At 33.7% G+C, this 22735-nt stretch overlaps 1 protein-coding gene across 2 annotated transcripts in view; it reads right to left on the bottom strand.

Annotated features, from left to right (window-relative positions):
- Nucleotides 1-22735, bottom strand: part of LOC113372307 — an 81582-nt gene that overhangs the window by 23896 nt on the left and 34951 nt on the right. For both annotated transcript variants that reach the window (XM_026612632.1, XM_026612633.1), the window contains one exon: nucleotides 15463-15680. In XM_026612632.1, the coding sequence (XP_026468417.1) occupies nucleotides 15463-15680 (218 nt within the window). The remainder of the gene's footprint in view (nucleotides 1-15462; nucleotides 15681-22735) is intronic.

The following is a 22735-nucleotide window of genomic DNA, read 5'->3' as shown; positions in this document are numbered from 1 at the left end:
CGTGCATATTTATACGCCTGCAACACTAGCACATCATACCCTAGCCCGTTCTAAAGATAAAGATAAGTGAGCAAATTGCATATGGAGTGCGCCTCAATTGCGATTGCTCCGTAGAATATCTCGAGAAGCAATGAAGATATCGATTTGGGATTGTTGTAGGATGTTGATTGCGTGCATATTTATACGCCTGCAACACTAGAACATCATACCCTAGCCCGTTCTAAAGATAAAAATAAGTGAGCAATTGCGATTGCTCCGTAGAATATCTCGAGAAGCAATGAAGATATCGATTTGGGATTGTTGTAGGATGTTGATTGCGTGCATATTTATACGCCTGCAACACTAGAACATCATACCCTAGCCCGTTCTAAAGATAAAGATAAGTGAGCAAATTGCATATGGAGTGCGCCTCAATTGCGATTGCTCCGTAGAATATGTTGTAGGATGTTGATTGCGTGCATATTTATATGCCTGCAACACTAGAACATCATACCATAGCCCGTTCTAAAGATAAAGATAAGTGAGCAAATTGCATATGGAGTGCGCCTCAATTGCGATTGCTCCGTAGAATATCTCGAGAAGCAATGAAGATATCGATTTGGGATTGTTGTAGGATGTTGATTGCGTGCATATTTATATGCCTGCAACACTAGAACATCATACCTTAGCCCGTTCTAAAGATAAAGATAAGTGAGCAAATTGCATATGGAGTGCGCCTCAATTGCGATTGCTCCGTAGAATATCTCGAGAAGCAATGAAGATATCGATTTGGGATTGTTGTAGGATGTTGATTGCGTGCATATTTATATGCCTGCAACACTAGACATCATACCCTAGCCCGTTCTAAAGATAAAGATAAGTGAGCAAATTGCATATGGAGTGCGCCTCAATTGCGATTGCTCCGTAGAATATCTCGAGAAGCAATGAAGATATCGATTTGGGATTGTTGTAGGATGTTGATTGCGTGCATATTTATATGCCTGCAACACTAGAACATCATACCCTAGCCCGTTCTAAAGATAAAGATAAGTGAGCAAATTGCATATGGAGTGCGCCTCAATTGCGATTGCTCCGTAGAATATCTCGAGAAGCAATAAAGATATCGATTTGGGATTGTTGTAGGATGTTGATTGCGTGCATATTTATACGCCTGCAACACTAGAACATCATACCCTAGCCCGTTCTAAAGATAAAGATAAGTGAGCAAATTGCATATGGAGTGCGCCTCAATTGCGATTGCTCCGTAGAATATCTCGAGAAGCAATGAAGATATCGATTTGGGATTGTTGTAGGATGTTGATTGCGTGCATATTTATACGCCTGCAACACTAGAACATCATACCCTAGCCCGTTCTAAAGATAAAAATAAGTGAGCAATTGCGATTGCTCCGTAGAATATCTCGAGAAGCAATGAAGATATCGATTTGGGATTGTTGTAGGATGTTGATTGCGTGCATATTTATATGCCTGCAACACTAGAACATTATACCATAGCCCGTTCTAAAGATAAAGATAAGTGAGCAAATTGCATATGGAGTGCGCCTCAATTGCGATTGCTCCGTAGAATATCTCGAGAAGCAATGAAGATATCGATTTGGGATTGTTGTAGGATGTTGATTGCGTGCATATTTATATGCCTGCAACACTAGAACATCATACCCTAGCCCGTTCTAAAGATAAAGATAAGTGAGCAAATTGCATATGGAGTGCGCCTCAATTGCGATTGCTCCGTAGAATATCTCGAGAAGCAATGAAGATATCGATTTGGGATTGTTGTAGGATGTTGATTGCGTGCATATTTATATGCCTGCAACACTAGAACATTATACCTAGCCCGTTCTAAAGATAAAGATAAGTGAGCAAATTGCATATGGAGTGCGCCTCAATTGCGATTGCTCCGTAGAATATCTCGAGAAGCAATGAAGATATCGATTTGGATTGTTGTAGGATGTTGATTGCGTGCATATTTATATGCCTGCAACACTAGAACATCATACCCTAGCCCGTTCTAAAGATAAAGATAAGTGAGCAAATTGCATATGGAGTGCGCCTCAATTGCGATTGCTCCGTAGAATATCTCGAGAAGCAATGAAGATATCGATTTGGGATTGTTGTAGGATGTTGATTGCGTGCATATTTATACGCCTGCAACACTGGAACATTATACCCTAGCCCGTTCTAAAGATAAAAATAAGTGAGCAATTGCGATTGCTCCGTAGAATATCTGGAGAAGCAATGAAGATATCGATTTGGGATTGTTGTAGGATGTTGATTGCGTGCATATTTATACGCCTGCAACACTAGCACATCATACCCTAGCCCGTTCTAAAGATAAAGATAAGTGAGCAAATTGCATATGGAGTGCGCCTCAATTACGATTGCTCCGTAGAATATCTCGAGAAGCAATAAAGATATCGATTTGGGATTGTTGTAGGATGTTGATTGCGTGCATATTTATATGCCTGCAACACTAGAACATCATACCCTAGCCCGTTCTAAAGATAAAGATAAGTGAGCAAATTGCATATGGAGTGCGCCTCAATTGCGATTGCTCCGTAGAATATCTCGAGAAGCAATGAAGATATCGATTTGGGATTGTTGTAGGATGTTGATTGCGTGCATATTTATATGCCTGCAACACTAGAACATTATACCATAGCCCGTTCTAAAGATAAAGATAAGTGAGCAAATTGCATATGGAGTGCGCCTCAATTGCGATTGCTCCGTAGAATATCTCGAGAAGCAATAAAGATATCGATTTGGGATTGTTGTAGGATGTTGATTGCGTGCATATTTATATGCCTGCAACACTAGAACATCATACCCTAGCCCGTTCTAAAGATAAAGATAAGTGAGCAAATTGCATATGGAGTGCGCCTCAATTACGATTGCTCCGTAGAATATCTCGAGAAGCAATGAAGATATCGATTTGGGATTGTTGTAGGATGTTGATTGCGTGCATATTTATATGCCTGCACACTAGAACATTACCATAGCCCGTTCTAAAGATAAAGATAAGTGAGCAAATTGCATATGGAGTGCGCCTCAATTGCGATTGCTCCGTAGAATATCTCGAGAAGCAATGAAGATATCGATTTGGGATTGTTGTAGGATGTTGATTGCGTGCATATTTATACGCCTGCAACACTAGAACATCATACCCTAGCCCGTTCTAAAGATAAAGATAAGTGAGCAAATTGCATATGGAGTGCGCCTCAATTGCGATTGCTCCGTAGAATATCTCGAGAAGCAATGAAGATATCGATTTGGGATTGTTGTTGTAGGATGTTGATTGCGTGCATATTTATATGCCTGCAACACTAGAACATTATACCCTAGCTCGTTCTAAAGATAAAGATAAGTGAGCAAATTGCATATGGAGTGCGCCTCAATTGCGATTGCTCCGTAGAATATCTCGAGAAGCAATAAAGATATCGATTTGGGATTGTTGTAGGATGTTGATTGCGTGCATATTTATATGCCTGCAACACTAGAACATCATACCCTAGCCCGTTCTAAAGATAAAGATAAGTGAGCAAATTGCATATGGAGTGCGCCTCAATTACGATTGCTCCGTAGAATATCTCGAGAAGCAATGAAGATATCGATTTGGGATTGTTGTAGGATGTTGATTGCGTGCATATTTATATGCCTGCAATACTAGAACATTATACCATAGCCCGTTCTAAAGATAAAGATAAGTGAGCAAATTGCATATGGAGTGCGCCTCAATTGCGATTGCTCCGTAGAATATCTCGAGAAGCAATGAAGATATCGATTTGGGATTGTTGTAGGATGTTGATTGCATGCATATTTATACGCCTGCAACACTAGAACATCATACCCTAGCCCGTTCTAAAGATAAAGATAAGTGAGCAAATTGCATATGGAGTGCGCCTCAATTGCGATTGCTCCGTAGAATATCTCGAGAAGCAATGAAGATATCGATTTGGGATTGTTGTAGGATGTTGATTGCGTGCATATTTATATGCCTGCAACACTAGAACATCATACCATAGCCCGTTCTATGATAAAGATAAGTGAGCAATTGCATATGGAGTGCGCCTCAATTGCGATTGCTCCGTAGAATATCTCGAGAAGCAATGAATATATCGATTTGGGATTGTTGTAGTATGTTGATTGCGTGCATATTTATATGCCTGCAACACTAGAACATCATACCATAGCCCGTTCTAATGATAAAGATAAGTGAGCAAATTGCATATGGAGTGCGCCTCAATTACGATTGCTCCGTAGAATATCTCGAGAAGCAATGAAGATATCGATTTGGGATTGTTGTAGGATGTTGATTGCGAGCATATTCATACGCCTGCAACACTAGAACATCATACCCTAGCCCGTTCTAAAGATAAAGATAAGTGAGCAAATTGCATATGGAGTGCGCCTCAATTGCGATTGCTCCGTAGAATATCTCGAGAAACAATGAAGATATCGATTTGGGATTGTTGTAGGATGTTGATTGCGTGCATTTTATAGCTGCCTGCAACACTAGAACATCATACCCTAGCCCGTTCTAAAGATAAAGATAAGTGAGCAAATTGCATATGGAGTGCGCCTCAATTGCGATTGCTCCGTAGAATATCTCGAGAAGCAATGAAGATATCGATTTGGGATTGTTGTAGGATGTTGATTGCGTGCATATTTATATGCCTGCAACACTAGAACATCATACCTAGCCCGTTCTAAAGATAAAGATAAGTGAGCAAATTGCATATGGAGTGCGCCTCAATTGCGATTGCTCCGTAGAATATCTCGAGAAGCAATGAAGATATCGATTTGGGATTGTTGTAGGATGTTGATTGCGTGCATATTTATATGCCTGCAACACTAGAACATCATACCATAGCCCGTTCTAAAGATAAAGATAAGTGAGCAAATTGCATATGGAGTGCGCCTCAATTGCGATTGCTCCGTAGAATATCTCGAGAAGCAATGAAGATATCGATTTGGGATTGTTGTAGGATGTTGATTGCGTGCATATTTATATGCCTGCAACACTAGAACATTATACCATAGCCCGTTCTAAAGATAAAGATAAGTGAGCAAATTGCATATGGAGTGCGCCTCAATTGCGATTGCTCCGTAGAATATCTCGAGAAGCAATGAAGATATCGATTTGGGATTGTTGTAGGATGTTGATTGCGTGCATATTATATGCCTGCAACACTAGAACATCATACCCTAGCCCGTTCTAAAGATAAAGATAAGTGAGCAAATTGCATATGGAGTGCGCCTCAATTGCGATTGCTCCGTAGAATATCTCGAGAAGCAATGAAGATATCGATTTGGGATTGTTGTAGGATGTTGATTGCGTGCATATTTATATGCCTGCAACACTAGAACATATACCCTAGCCCGTTCTAAAGATAAAGATAAGTGAGCAAATTGCATATGGAGTGCGCCTCAATTGCGATTGCTCCGTAGTAGAATATCTCGAGAAGCAATGAAGATATCGAATTGGGATTGTTGTAGGATGTTGATTGCATGCATATTTATACGCCTGCAACACTAGAACATCATACCCTAGCCCGTTCTAAAGATAAAGATAAGTGAGCAAATTGTATATGGAGTGCGCCTCAATTGCGATTGCTCCGTAGAATATCTCGAGAAGCAATGAAGATATCGATTTGGGATTGTTGTAGGATGTTGATTGCGTGCATATTTATATGCCTGCAACACTAGCACATCATACCCTAGCCCGTTCTAAAGATAAAGATAAGTGAGCAAATTGCATATGGAGTGCGCCTCAATTGCGATTGCTCCGTAGAATATCTCGAGAAGCAATAAAGATATCGATTTGGATTGTTGTAGGAGGTTGATTGCGTGCATATTTATATGCCTGCAACACTAGCACATCATACCCTAGCCCCGTTCTAAAGATTAAAGATAAGTGAGCAAATTGCATATGGAGTGCCCTCAATTGCGATTGCTCCGTAGAATATCTCGAGAAGCAATAAAGATATCGATTTGGATTGTTGTAGGAGGTTGATTGCGTGCATATTTATATGCCTGCAACACTAGCACATCATACCCTAGCCCCGTTCTAAAGATTAAAGATAAGTGAGCAAATTGCATATGGAGTGCCCTCAGAGTGCGCCTCAATTGCGATTGCTCCGTAGAATATCTCGAGAAGCAATGAAGATATCGATTTGGGATTGTTGTAGGATGTTGATTGCGTGCATATTTGATTGTTGTAGGATGTTGATTGCGTGCATATTTATTGCCTGCAACACTAGAACATCATACCCTAGCCCGTTCTAAAGATAAAGATAAGTGAGCAAATTGCATATGGAGTGCGCCTCAATTGCGATTGCTCCGTAGAATATCTCGAGAAGCAATGAAGATATCGATTTGGGATTGTTGTAGGATGTTGATTGCGTGCATATTTATATGCCTGCAACACTAGAACATCATACCCTAGCCCGTTCTAAAGATAAAAATAAGTGAGCAATTGCGAATGCTCCGTAGAATATCTCGAGAAGCAATGAAGATATCGATTTGGGATTGTTGTAGGATGTTGATTGCGTACATATTTATATGACTACAACACTAGCACATCATACCCTAGCCCGTTCTAAAGATAAAGATAAGTGAGCAAATTGCATATGGAGTGCGCCTCAATTGCGATTGCTCCGTAGAATATCTCGAGAAGCAATGAAGATATCGATTTGGGATTGTTGTAGGATGTTGATTGCGTGCATATTTATATGCCTGCAACACTAGCACATCATACCCTAGCCCGTTCTAAAGATAAAGAAGTGAGCAATTGCATATGGAGTGCGCCTCAATTGCGATTGCTCCGTAGAATATCTCGAGAAGCAATGAAGATATCGATTTGGGATTGTTGTAGGATGTTGATTGCGTGCATATTTATATGCCTGCAACAACACTAGCACATCATACCCTAGCCCGTTCTAAAGATAAAGATAGGTGAGCAAATTGCATATGGAGTGCGCCTCAATTGCGATTGCTCCGTAGAATATCTCGAGAAGCAATGAAGATATCGATTTGGGATTGTTGTAGGATGTTGATTGCGTGCATATTTATATGCCTGCAACACTAGCACATCATACCCTAGCCCGTTCTAAAGATAAAGATAAGTGAGCAAATTGCATATGGAGTGCGCCTCAATTGCGATTGCTCCGTAGAATATCTCGAGAAGCAATGAAGATATCGATTTGGGATTGTTGTAGGATGTTGATTGCGTGCATATTTATATGCCTGCAACACTAGCACATCATACCCTAGCCCGTTCTAATAAAGATAAGAGCAAATTGCATATGGAGCGCGCTCAATTGCGATTGCTCCGTAGAATATCTCGAGAAGCAATGAAGATATCGATTTGGGATTGTTGTAGGATGTTGATTGCGTGCATATTTATACCCTGCAACACTAGAACATCATACCCTAGCCGTTCTAAAGATAAAAATAAGTGAGCAATTGCGATTTGCTCCGTAGAATATCTCGAGAAGCAATGAAGATATCGATTTGGGATTGTTGTAGGATGTTGATTGCGTGCATATTTTATGCCTGCAACACTAGCACATCATACCCTAGCCCGTTCTAAAGATAAAGATAAGTGAGCAAATTTGCATATGGAGTGCGCCTCAATTGCGATTGCTCCGTAGAATATCTCGAGAAGCAATGAAGATATCGATTTGGGATTGTTGTAGGATGTTGATTGCGTGCATATTTATATGCCTGCAACACTAGAACATCATACCCTAGCCCGTTCTAAAGATAAAGATAAGTGAGCAAATTGCATATGGAGTGCGCCTCAATTGCGATTGCTCCGTAGAATATCTCGAGAAGCAATGAAGATATCGATTTGGGATTGTTGTAGGATGTTGATTGCGTGCATATTTATATGCCTGCAACACTAGAACATCATACCCTAGCCCGTTCTAAGATAAAGATAAGTGAGCAAATTGCATATGGAGTGCGCCTCAATTGCGATTGCTCCGTAGAATATCTCGAGAAGCAATGAAGATATCGATTTGGGATTGTTGTAGGATGTTGATTGCGTGCATATTTATATGCCTGCAACACTAAACATCATACCCTAGCCCGTTCTAAAGATAAAAATAAGTGAGCATTTGCGAATGCTCCGTAGAATATCTCGAGAAGCAATGAAGATATCGATTTGGGATTGTTGTAGGATGTTGATTGCGTACATATTTTCTAAAGATAAAAATAGTGAGCATGCGAATGCTCCGTAGAATATCTCGAGAAGCAATGAAGATATCGATTTGGGATTGTTGTAGGATGTTGATTGCGTACATATTTATATGACTACAACACTAGCACATCATACCTGCGTGCATATTTATATGACTACAACACTAGCACATCATACCCTAGCCCGTTCTAAAGATAAAGATAAGTGAGCAAATTGCATATGGAGTGCGCCTCAATTGCGATTGCTCCGTAGAATATCTCGAGAAGCAATGAAGATATCGATTTGGGATTGTTGTAGGATGTTGATTGCGTGCATATTTTATGCCTGCAACACTAGAACATCATACCCTAGCCCGTTCTAAAGATAAAGATAGGTGAGCAAATTTGCATATGGAGTGCGCCTCAATTGCGATTGCTCCGTAGAATATCTGCAACACTAGCACATCATACCTAGCCCGCCAATCAATTGCGATTGCTCCGTAGAATATCTGAGAAGCAATGAAGATATCGATTTGGGATTGTTGTAGGATGTTGATTGCGTACATATTTATATGACTACAACACTAGCCAATCATACCCTAGCCCGTTCTAAAGATAAAGATAAGTGAGCAAATTGCATATGGAGTGCGCCTCAATTGCGATTGCTCCGTAGAATATCTCGAGAAGCAATGAAGATATCGATTTGGGATTGTTGTAGGATGTTGATTGCGTGCATATTTATATGCCTGCAACACTAGCACATCATACCCTAGCCCGTTCTAAAGATAAAAATAAGTGAGCAATTGCGATTGCTCCGTAGAATATCTCGAGAAGCAATGAAGATATCGATTTGGGATTGTTGTAGAATGTTGAATGTTCTCACAAATATCACGATTTCATGCCAACAGCTATATACACCCCGATATAAAAGTTTGGAATAAAACGACTTTGAAATCGTTTTTGTCAAATTACTCACAAATATCATATTCGAGAAAATTGTATATTTTTAGAAAATAGCTGTTTATATTGTACATATACTAATAGGTGACATAGTGAGAAATAATTGTACGTACTAATTATTATTCACTTCATTGTCAAATCAATTTGAATTTTAGATCCATATTCAATATATGTATAACATATCTCTCTTTACAAGTTTGGTTCACATCTAAAACCAACAACTGTTTTATACTCCGACGGGTATGAATAAATACCTAAAGATATGGAATACAGTTACCCTGTGCTATAAAGATATAAGTTTCAAAGTACATTCATACTAGACTCGAGCATAATACCTGTGTTTATATACCGTACCACTATATATGAATATTTTGCAAAAGTTTTGATATAATCCGAATATTCTAGCTTTAAACATGCACCAAATTACCAATGATTAGGACAGAATATACGCCTTAACTCGTGCATGCAGAACGTTCTAACTTTCGCCAAGTTAGGAATGATGAAACTAACGCAGCCAAACTTACAACTTAGATGCGAAGTGGGTTATATATTACTGATATACGAAAAGCTCATAATGTCTTGTTAAATTTACACCGAGGAAAATTCTTAGGTAATACTACAAATGAAAAACTTAAAATTTCAATATTTTTCATATATTAAAACTATATTGAAAAATACATCTCTGTGAGCAGTTTGTTTACACATAGAATTTTACGAATTATAATTATTGTGGTTTTCCATGGCGAATTGCTAAAATAGCAATTATTATTTTTTGAATCGATATTAGTTTTGCAAAAAATATATTTTATTTTCTGTGCACTATTTATGACTTGACTGAAATTGCAATAATTTTTCATTTTAGTGACAATTTTATCATAATATCGAAAAATTGCAAGTATTACCATAAATATTTACATAGAAAGGAAATTAAATTGAGAAAACAGTGGATGATGCAGAATTGTATAGTAGTTACATAAAAAAATAATTATAATTGTTTTTACTATTTGCTGAAAAAATAATAGTTGTCATTTGGATAGCCATGGATAGCCATAATAATTATAATTTTAACAACAGAGATATATTTTTTGTAATATACTTTTAATACTTAATATATTTTTAGTACTTATATACTTGCTTTGAATAGCCATGAAATGTATTCTGACGTATATTTTTATCGATTTTTTATATAAAATAACTATATAAAATATAATATCATTGCAAAAAATCAAAAAAGGCAATGAATCAAAATTAAAATACTTTTTATTGCCGACGTAATTATATGAAAAATATTGAAATCTTAAGTTTTTCATACATTGAAATATATATGTCAGACGCTTATACGGCGAATGAAAATAATCAATAATAATAATTATTGTTTTATTCGGCGCGTTGGATTCTTGATTATGAGTGATGAATATACTTATATACAAGATATAAATAAATTTTGGTTTTTAATAAATATTTTCATTCTTGTATACAGAATTTGTCGAAACGCATTATGCTATGCTTTAAATGGCTGTGGCTCAAAAACTATTTGAATTATCGATTTAAAATTTTGGTATGTTATTTTTAAAGGTATAACCTATCGAAATATGAGAAAACTGAAAATTCGATTTTCTGAAAATTTCACATTAGTTGTGCCCCTTAAATTTAAATCTTCACTAACATTTCACAAAACTAGCAATTTCGCAAAATATGAATATTTATTTTCCGCTTAATTTTAAAACCATTCATCATATCCTTAGCATTAAGGAAATGCAACCTTCCGACTAATGACCTTTCCCATCAGAAATGCATCAATCACAACGGCACAGAGCTATCATGTAAAACTCGTTAAAAAAACGTGGCTGAAATAATTTTTGTATAGCAATTTATTTTAAATGGAAATGTTCGAAGTACCAATGCACTTTTAATTGGCTATGTGACATAACTGCAATTCCAGATCTGATCGGTAAAAGCATCTATGGATTTTTTTTCTAGTTTTCTAGGAATAAATAACGGAAAATGGAAATATAGTACCAAACGAATAGGATGCGGAAAAATAAATTAGATTCAGATTGTAATGTAATGATGTTTCATTAGTGTCGTGTAGCGGATTTATTTAAAATATTACATGAATAAGAATAACATTCATCGATGAAAATTCTAGTCATCTTATATATTATATAAAAATTAATCGCAAAATGTGTTGGTAAGCGCATAACTCAACAACGCCTGGACTAATTTTGCCAATTCTTTTTTTAAAATGTTTCTTTGTTTAAAACCCTAAAAACTGCCCTTTTCTTTTTCTTATACAAACGTTTTCTAACTAAAACGTAGAATCAATTTGAGCTTTATTGTTATTATATAAAGTTCATATTAAATTACAAGCACTCACTGTATACTCCTCCTTGACAATTATTCGGATTTTGCAAATCTTTCTGAAGGAAATTTTCTAGGATATATGTGATTATAAAGTACTGGTAGTAATGTAGAAATAAATGGAAAAAATGTAAAAACCGACATGTCATAGTTTGCATTGAATATAAATGAAAACTATCATCTGCCAAAAATTTCAATTCACTTATGAAAATAGACAATGTTAGAATATGTATAATAAATTTATGATTATGAATAAGAAAAATTAAATGTCTACATTATTATTGCCAAATAGCAGCTGAGATGTGCCAGAAATTAAAATAATATAAAATACAGAATATGTATGGCAGATTGAATGATACACATATGAACAGGATATGGCAAATTAATTCACGTGAATATTAAAAATAATATTCAAAATATGAAATTAAGTTTTTTTCAATATATCATTTCTTTGCATCTTTTACTAATCTTTTCACTATATTTTTAAAATTGGTAAAAATTTCACTTTATAACAACAAATGGGAAAGTAAAGATGAATAGATACATTTGGACCCTCACGATATCGATTAAGAGAAGTTTAAGATGCAATTTTTGATATCTTAAATAATAAAAAATTAAATAAATTTAATCCAACATGAAGTACCAGTGTTATGTTAAGGTTATGTTTATGTTATACCGTTTAAAAGACTTTAATTTCCAATATAGTGTGGAAATTGAGACTCATCATTTTATTTAAAGCAATTCTACATTTAACATCGCTCATATTATAAATGTATATGTGTTTTGGTGTTAATAGTAATTTAAAAAACAATAATTCTTATTTTTAGGCAAACGGTAAATATAAGTATACGATATTAAAAAATAGTAGACATGGGTACAGGACAACGTCTGTCGGGTCATCTAGTTTGTTATAAAAATTGAAATTTTTGAAAAAAAAAACAAATTATATTCTGAAATGCCAAGTCCTTTAATAAAAATACGGTTTATACTCGGGATGTATATAACACAATATAGCTTAAATCTTATAACAACAGCATAAAATAAACCTCACTGTGAATTCCGTTTCCAAAACTTTGAATATTAATGTGTCATGAATATACATGGGGTGTACATTCGTATGAATAAACACGTTTGTGGTAAACGAATCGAGGCTGTACTGTATAATGGTCTGGGAAATGGTTAACATTTTCTGGAATAATTTTATACCTGAAATAAATCACGTGGTGAAAATAATTTATTAAAAACAAGAAGTAAATCTGAACCAGAGAAATAAGACTTTTAAATATTAATATATAAGACCAAAAATGATCTTCAACATAATTAAAATTTAATCTTTATTACCTAAATCTAAAAAATTCCTAGTACAACCGGTCAGCCACCGATTTACATAAATTAAATTTATTTCCCCATATAGCTTCATAAATATGTGTCTCTTTGACTGATGTTTTACATCTTTTATATTTGCATTGATGACAAGGTAAAAAATGTTTTGACACGTTAACGAATATAAACCATAAATGTATCTTATAATACTTGCACAAAATTACTATCTCTATAAATTTTAGGACACATAAAATAGTTGTAAATGTGCATCATATCGTCTCAGTGACTACGTGGAACATCGCCAAGTCAATGTACGACTACGAGAATTTAGGGCAATTTTGCAAAATTTATGTCGTGCAAAGAATTATATGAAAACTTGTAGACAAGGTCGTAAATTTTACAATGATTTAGCATGTTTACAAGGTTGGTGACATATTTTACCTGTTTTTGTCATTTCGGTTTCTGTGTATAATATATAAACATATTTACATTTCTCGACGTTTTGAAGGTTTCTGAACATTTTGGCATACCTCAGAAAAAATGGATGTGTGTGTGTATGTGTGTGTGTGTGGATGTATGTATGGATACAAATTTCCAGTCACGTTTTCGGGCTGGAAACGGATCAACCGATTTGAATGGTTCAAAAAACATTCGATTCCTATTGATAGGGAGATGAGCTGATTAGTTTTTCGCAAAGGCAGGTCCAGCAGTTACGGAGATAAAGAACAAAGAGTGCAAAAAATAGATATCGAGTTTTTGAGAGAACGGAGCATCCGATTTGAATGATCTAAAAAACATTCAATTGGTAATAATTGGGAGAAGTGTTTATTAGTTTTTGGCAGAGGCAGGCCCAGTCATTTCCAAGATAAGGAGCAAATTATGTAAAAAATGGCAGTTTTTGAGAGAACTTAGCGTCCGATTTAAATGATTTAAAAAACTTTCTGCTTGTCTTAACAAAATAATTAATTTTGGGAAATAAATTTTTGTTTCAACTTTTTTTTTTCAAAAAAATTTTTTTAGTATATCGAAAATAATTCAGATTTTATTTTTAATTCTGACTATAGTTCTGATACACTTTATAATAATTTGAACTTTGCAATTCAGTTTATATAATTCTTATAACTAATCGACAATGTTACAATATTTATAATAATCTATTTGAAAACATTTAGTATTCCTCGAATATTCCGTTACGGTACGGGAAGTTCCTGCAATTCGCCTTAAGACACGATGCCATACACCCAACTAGTTTACAATGTTATCTTTGTGAAAAATGCACTCTTGAAATTTAAGTTTAGCTTCGGTTAAAATTAAAATAAAACGTTGGACCTTTTTGCCGGTAAAAAGGACCAGGTACCGAATTTTTTAAAAACTGGAAAAAAACTAATTTTTCAATGATGAATAAGCTTTGACTTTCACTGAACATAGTCAGATAGTTGTTCGTTTGATATGTGTTTTGATTTAATTAACTTCCCGTAGGGTAAGTTATAGTAATCGCAAAAAAATCGAAAATGAAAATTTTTATATATCTTTACGTTTCAAAGGTTTCTGAACATTTTGGCATTCCTTAGAAAAAATGGATGTATGTGTGTGTGTGTGTGTGTGTATGTGTGTGTGTATGTATGTACGTGTGTGTATGTATGTGCGGATACAAATTTTCGTCGACGATTTCGGGAACACGGATCAACCGATTTGAATAATTCAAAAAACATTTGATTTGTATGGATAAGGAGACGTGCTGATTAGTTTTTGGCGAAGGCAGGTCTAGCCGTTCCGAAGATACGGGGCAAAAAGTGCCGAAAACGGTAACTCAGTTTTTAAGAGAACGGATCGTCCGATTTGAATAATTCAAAAAACGTTTTACTTGTATTGACAAGATGAAGAATCGATGAAATTTTCATGAAGGTAGGTCTAGCGGTTTCGGAGATATGGAGGAAAAAGTAAAAAAATGAGCCATTTGGCGGTCAAAAATGATCATTAGACATATGCACATCAAATTATCAGATATTTTATAGAGATTTTAACAATAAGTATACATTTTGTCAACATTTCTATGGGTTCCGTACCAATGCGTTAGACAGCGACGCGGCGCTTACGCGCTTTATATTTTGTGCCTATGCAGTTAAAGCAGTACGATAGCTTTGAAAAAAAGTTCAGATCTTCCACAATATGTCAAAATAAATAAAATATTTTTTTTCAAAAAAAAAAAAATTAAAAAAAAAATTTTTTTTTTAAAAAATTTTTTTTTCAAAAAAAAGTTATTTTTTGTCCAATTTATAGTTTCCCAAAAATCTTATTTTTTCAAAGTAATTTTTTTTTCAAGAATGTTAATCGTTTTTAAAAAAATTATAATTTTTGGTACGGGAAGTTCCAGCAATTTGCCTTAAGGCACGATGCCTTAATTGCCTTAAGACAGAATTCCACTTACAGCTAGTTGGTTTAGTTTCCACAATAATTACCAAAAGTCAAATTGACCCTTTGCGCCCCGCCCTACCCTACACAACATATGAAAAATAAATCACAATACAATATAGAAAATCATCCCATCCCATACATCTTCCCCACATCACCCCCATCAATCAAAATTCCAAGTGGAATTAATTAAGCTAATAACACTATTGTGTCTATCTCAGAACTGACCTGATCCTATGGGTCTCATGGGACATGTCATGATGTTCTCGCATCGCTGTCCGTCGACTGCGAAGTGCTCGTTCTGAAGATACAGTTTGATGAAGGGTAGCCTGGTGTGCAGGCGGTACCGGCATTTCAGCGCCCTCGGGTAGAGCCCCGGGTAGGCCGGCGACTGCACGTAACAGGTCTGCAGGCGGCAGTCGCGGAACTCGCGCTCGCAGTAAGATCTGAGGGGAAATGGTAATGGTAATGGGTTTATTGATTAGATGATAATAGAGTAGTAACTGTGATTAATAGTGCCAACATAATTTGATAATTGAATTATCTATAAGGTTATTTTGTGATGCTACTAGATTTGTTGATTTATATATTAATTTAAGGAGTATTCTAGTTTATTATTAATTTTAGTTTATTTTTTACTATTATTTTCAACTTCCCGAAGGAGAAGTTTATGTTTTCATAAAAAAATCCGATTCGCTAATTTTATGTTTTCTCGACGTTTAAAGCCTTTCTGAATCGAATAAGACCAACATTTAGAAAAAGTATGTGTGTGTGTGAACAGATTTTTTATAATTTATTTATCTACACTATAAGAGTAAACTAGTTGGTATTGGTATTTAGCCTTGAGGCAAGTTACATGAACTTCCTGATATGTGTAAATTATCGACTCAATCAATAACAAACAAATTAATTTATGAGTGATTTGAAGTATTCCGAGAGGATTTATTACACATAATTAAAAACGAACGAACATGCCAATTCAGAGTATTTTCAAAAAGCAACTTTTCGAAAATCAACAATTATTATATTTGAACCAGTTTCTTTAGAATTTTAATGGTTTAGTGTATTTATTAAGACCAAGTACTATATTGTTATACCAAGTAAATCGTCTAATTTTAATTTTAGCTAACTTCAAAAAAACTACTCATTTTCTCAAACTTTGATGAATTTTTAAAATTAAACTACTTGTCGTAAGGCCGTTATATTACAGTAAGTTCTATAAGACTATGATAAATATCGCTAAAAAAATCCATAAAAATCGGCTTCAATTTTTTTTCAACAGTTAATTACAACGGTTCGGTAGATTTTCACCTATAACTGATCAGTATCATTCCCAACTAATATCTTTCGAACAGTTTTTGATTTTTTAAAATCGGTTTGGTAGGTTGAGCTGAAATGTAGAAGAAAAGTTTAACACTTTTTCTCAAATTACAAAGAAACGGCTTGGCAGATTGTCGCGCAAAACTGACAAACGATAGTCCTCATCGAAATACATCAAATGGCTTTTAAATTTCTGAAATCGATTCAGACGTGTTTGAGAAAACGTCGATGACAGGTCTAATTTTGACAAATGCCAAAAAAACGATACCAATTTTTGCAAACTTTGACGAGTTTTCAAAATTAAACCAATTGTCATAGGGCCGTAATATTTTAGTATGATCTAGAAGACTATACTATCTACTGTCAAAAAAAATATTAAAAATCGTCGAAAAAATTTTTTTTAACACATTATTACAAGAAAACGGCCCGGCTGATCTTTACCAAAAACTAATCAGCACGATTCCCAATCAATATCTTTCGAACGGTTTTTGAATTTTCGTAATCGGTTCAGAATTGCGGGCTAAAACGTGGACGAAAAATTTTTTATTTTTCTGCTATTTATAAAAAACGTCTAGGCCGATCGTCCCACAAAACTGACAAATGATAGTCCTCGTCGAGATACATCGAATGGCTTTTAAATTTTTGAAATCGGCCTAGCCGTTTTCAAGAAAACGTCGATTTACGGCAAAAAATCTGTTCACATACACACACACACATAATTTTTCTAAATTTGGTCTCATTCGATTCAGAATGGCTTGAAACTTTGAGAAAACATAAAATTAGCGAATCGGATTTTTTTATGAAAACATAAACTTCTCCTTCGGGAATTTAATAATAAATTTATGAGTCTGAACTAATTTTTTTAGTAAAAGTAATAAAAATTTACAGTACATTAACAGGAAATCCTTTCCAAAAATCGTAAATCTATTATGCAAGGCGACGTTTAATGGTCCTGTTCAATTCAAAGTCGCAATAAAACTAAAACGTGTTCTGAGAGTTAAGTCGTATTTTATAACTCGTGAAATCACAGTTAGAAGGAAAAGTCACGATCTTGAGATTCTTAAAGTTAAAAGTCGCCGCAATAATATTAATATTAAAATAAATGCCGCAAACATCTTGTACATATAGAGCGACCGAGAGCTAGAAGAAAAAATCATAAAAGAAATAATGGTCTTGGATGGCATAAATGTAAAAAATATTTTAGCACTAGCTAAGTCTGCAAATTGGTATATGTTTAATTCTAACTTAAAATTCTTTATTTGTCAAATAATTTTATTTCAGGTAACAATGTGTTCAGCATTCTGGGAGAAAAATATAAATTTAATTTAATCAAACATGCGAGCTTCTCTTATCACATAAAATTAGATAAATTTTAAGTGAACATTATATAGTTTAAATTAAGTTTTTACTGCATTTCTTTCATATATTACAACACACATGCAATGTATTATGATTTTGCTCGTGATAGTAATAGCATTATTTAATTAAGAATATTAATTAAAAAGAATTATATAAGTATTTCTGAGCTCTTCGTCTATCCCTTATTCTTATATAAAATGAACATTGTGTAATAATGCTGTACCTTCGTAATTATTATAACGCACAAGAAAAAAAAAGGTTTGATGTTTTCCCCTGAGAAGTAATATTGCCTTCTTTTTACTTTTTTATGTTCTCGGTTACCTGACAAGAAAATCAGTTTTCTCGTAATAAACGAGGAAAGTTTTGCTGTGTTTGATTATTATATTTAATAATGTTAGCTATAAAATTTATATAAAATGTAATTTTATAAAAACGTTGTGCGATATTTCACATTTTGGTTTTATTAGACCTTCATTAGACGTGGGCTTCATTATCATAAAACCTAAAATACTTAGTGAAGCTTTATATATATATATATATATATATATATATATATATATATATTTATATTTATATATATACACAAAATTATATATAATTATGAATAAAAATATGTTAAATAAATTACTGGGTTATAAGAAACTATAATAACTTTATGCAGATAATTTTGTTTTATATATAATTAACTTTACCTGCGTTTACCCAAAATATGCATATTTATGTAATTTTTAACTTTCCGTAGGGAAAGATATAATAATCGCAAAAAAATCGAAAAGGAAAATTTTTATATATCTTTACGTTTTAAAACCTTCTGAACATTTGGGCATACCTTAGAAAAAATGAATGTATGTGTGTGTTTGTGTGCTTTTATGTGTGTGTGTTCGGATACAAATTTTCGTCGACGATTTTGGGAACACGGATGAAGCAATTTGAATAATTCAAAAAACATTTTAATGAAGGTAGGTCTAGCGGTTTCGGAAATCTAGTAAAAAAAATAAAAAAAAAATCCATTTGGCGTTCAAAAATGATTATTAGACATATGCACATCAAATTATCAGATATTTTATAGAGATTTTAACAATAAGTATAAATTTTGTTTACATTCCTATTGGTTCCTTACCAATGTTTATCCGTTAGACGGCGACGCGGCGCTTACGCGCTTCGATATTTTGTCTCTATGCAGTTAAAAGAGTATGATTGCTTTGAAAAAATGTTCTGAATTTCCAAAATACTTCAAAATGATTTTTTCTTCAAAAATTCTTTTTTTTTCAAAAAAAGTAAATTTTTGTCAAAAATTTATAGTTTCTCAAAAATCTATTTTTTTAAGAGTAATTTTTTTAAAAAATGTTAAAGAAAGAAAGAATAATTTTTGTTACGGAAACTTCCAGCATTTTGCCTTAAGGCACGATGCCATGCGCCCCACTAGTTTGCAATATCTTTTGCAGTAGAAATTTCTATGAGCTATTATTATTTAATACAGTCTACATCAGATTACAAATTTATGAAAACAAACATAAATTTAAATACTGTTGAAAAAACGTTGTAATCCATTGTCTTGCTTGCGGCGTTTGAGGTCGCATTGCATTGCATTGCGAAAGCTCGACTTGCGGAGCTTTTGTTTTTGCGCTGCAAACGTTTTTTTAGTGCGACATGTAAAAACGTCAGTTACGTACGTAGTCGGGCAAAATCGCACTTAAGTTGCTCTGGGATTTCATAAACAATGGCAATCAGTTCTGTATATAGTGGATGGCAGATCCCTAACACAGCTGCCAGAATGTTAATCCTTCACATAATGAACAGTCCATGCGAAAAAATCTATTCAGAGGTATAATATTGCATATGACGTTAACGGGCGGCATATATTTTAATGTCGAGGGAAAAAAAGAAAAAAACGCAAATGACTGATATTTTGATGGATACTGACTTTGATGGTGCAAATTGTTCATCACAAATATACTGGGCAATATTTTTGTTTCCCAATTGATTTTATTATACAACTAGCTGTAAGTGGAATTCTGTCTTAAGGAAATTAAGGCATCGTGCCTTAAGGCAAATTGCTGGAACTTCCCATACCAAAAATTATTATTTTTTTAATAACGATTAACATTTTTGAAAAAAAATTACTTCGAAAAAATAAGATTTTTGACAAACAATTAGACAAAAATTACTTTTTTTGAAAAAAAATTTTTTTTATTTTTTTTTTTTTTTTAATTTTTTTTTTGTAAAAAAATGTTTTCTTTATAATGACATATTTTGAAAGATCTAAACTTTTTTTCAAAGCAATCGTACTGTTTTAACTGCATAAAGACGAAATATCAAACCGCGTAAGCGCCGCGTCGACGTCTAACGCGTAAACATTGGTACGGAACCCATAGGATTGTAAACCAAAATTATACTTATTGTTAAAATCTCTATAAAATATTTGATAATTTGATGTGCATATGTCTAATGATCATTTTTGACCGCCAAATGGCATTTTTTTTTACTTTTTTCATTAGATCTCCGAAACCGCTAGACCTGCCTTCATGAAAATTAGATCGGTTCTTCATCTTGTCAATACAAGTCAAATGTTTTTTGAATTATTAAAATCGGACGCTCCGTTCTCTTAAAAACTGAGTTACCGTTTTCGGCACTTTTTGCCCCGTATCTTCGGAACGGCTAGACCTGACTTCGCCAAAAACTAATCAGCACGTCTCCTTATCAATACAAATCGAATGTTTTTTGAATTATTCAAATCGGTTGATCGGTGTTCCCGAAATCGTCGACGAAAATTTGTATCTGCACATACATACACACACGCACACACACACACACACACACACATACATCCATTTTTTCTAAGGTATGCCAAAATATTCAGAAACCTTTGAAACGTCGAGAAATGCAAAAATTTTCATTTTCGATTTTTTTGCGATTACTATAACTTGCCCTACGGGAAGTTAATAATATATTGAGAAACATCTAAATTGATAATATGTAAACTGAAGCCCACATTCACAATAAAAAACAGCATCAATAACTGTTGCGATTACTATAACTTGCCCTACGAGAAGTTAACAAAATTAATTTAGTTTTGTAGAAAATAATACTTTATTATAAATCACTTATCCTTGTCTTCTGCATCCTTCCTCAAACACTTAATTTGCTTTCAAAGAAATTTTCACCATACCAGATGAATTGAAAAGGCCTGGCTGGGCTTTGTACATTTTAAGTTTCCTTCAAGAAAAATAGCAACAACAAATGCCAGGAACAAGAATAAACCCGCAGAATAAACCCCCGACAACAAGAACTTCGGTAATATGGCTAAATTCATACAAAACTTCGTTCGCGAAGTCAGCATCCAGAGCAATTACTTAACCGAGATTGAGATGAGATAAAACTTTGCAATTAAGCGCTAGTCAAGTCCGGCTGCGGCTTTTGAAATTATATTGTATTATATAAATATGAAAAGGGTAAGATTATCGAATTAAATGCAACTTGTAAAACAATTGTGATGTTTTGTCAGGATGGTTGAACGCGAAGTATAATACAATTGTTATGCTTGGCTTAATTTTGCAGAATAAATAGTTGGTATTAATATATAAATTTGACTAAGTGGTTTTATTAAGTATAGGTACGTATTCTTGTTCAAATTTAAAGTTTTACTGTGACTTTAATAACTAATTGAAATACATAAATTAAGGTAAGATATCATTATGATTATACAAATGTGTGAGTACGGTCAAATTTTCAGTTAGCTGGGAAAAAATAAATGAAATTATTAACTTCCCGAAGGTCAAATTTATGTATTCATCAAAAAGTTCGATTTGCTAATTTTATGTTTTCTCGACGTTTCAAGCCATTCTGAAACGAATGAAAACAAATTTGAAAAAAGTATGTGTGTATGTGTGTGTGTTTATTTATTTAAATTTATGTTATTATTTATCTACATTTATCTCTATTATTACTAGATGTTAATAATTTAACAGTTGTAATAAATATTAAAATTAAAAAAAAATTGTGTGTGTGTATGTGAACAGATTTTTTGCCCTAAATCGACGTTTTCTCAAAAACGAGTAGACAAATTTCAAAAATTTAAAAGCCATTCGATGAGAGCTAGCGTTTATCAATTTTGCGCGATGATCAGCTAAGCCGTTTCTTTGTAAATAGCAGAAAAGTGAAAAAAAAATCCGTTCATGTTTTAGCCACCAATTCTGAATCTATTTTAAAAAATCAAAAACTGTTCAAAAGATATTGGTTGAGAATGATACTAATTAGTTTTAGGTAAAAATCTACCGGGCCGTTTTCTTGAAATTAACTGTTGAAATTTTTTTTTCCGATTTTTATGAACCTTTTCTTGGTCTTATAAAACATACTAAAATATTACGGCCCTACGACAAATAATTTAATGTTAAGAATTCATCAAAGTTTGAAAAAATATTATAGTCAAAATTTTTGTCAAAAGTCGCTTTTGTGATGTGATGAGTTAAACATTGTCAATTTATTAAAATTTAAAATATTAAGCTACAATTTTAAGGCATACAAGCATGTGTCTATGCAATATAATTATTATAATTTAAAAGGGTTTGAGAACATTCTATTCGAAATTGCATTATTTAGATTTAATTGAAAGCGATTACTTTATTTTTACAATAAACAGTTGAAAATTTTATCTAAATATCTAAATTTCAATTTCGATTGATTCAGGGGGTATTCTAGTGTAGAGCGATGAATTTTAGGTCATTTTTAAAGTGTCGTAATAAAAGCAATGAATGTTTTTACTATCATTTTTTACCACTTGTTTATTATTATTATTAAAATACAAAACACAAATAAAAAAAAA

This window comes from Ctenocephalides felis, unplaced genomic scaffold (assembly GCF_003426905.1).
Source record: "Ctenocephalides felis isolate EL2017-DRISC unplaced genomic scaffold, ASM342690v1 CF-g0.4_SCAFFOLD_01604, whole genome shotgun sequence".
Classification (NCBI taxonomy): domain Eukaryota; kingdom Metazoa; phylum Arthropoda; class Insecta; order Siphonaptera; family Pulicidae; genus Ctenocephalides; species Ctenocephalides felis.
Note: the sequence above shows the minus strand (reverse complement) of the source record. Positions and strands in the feature narration are given on the sequence as shown.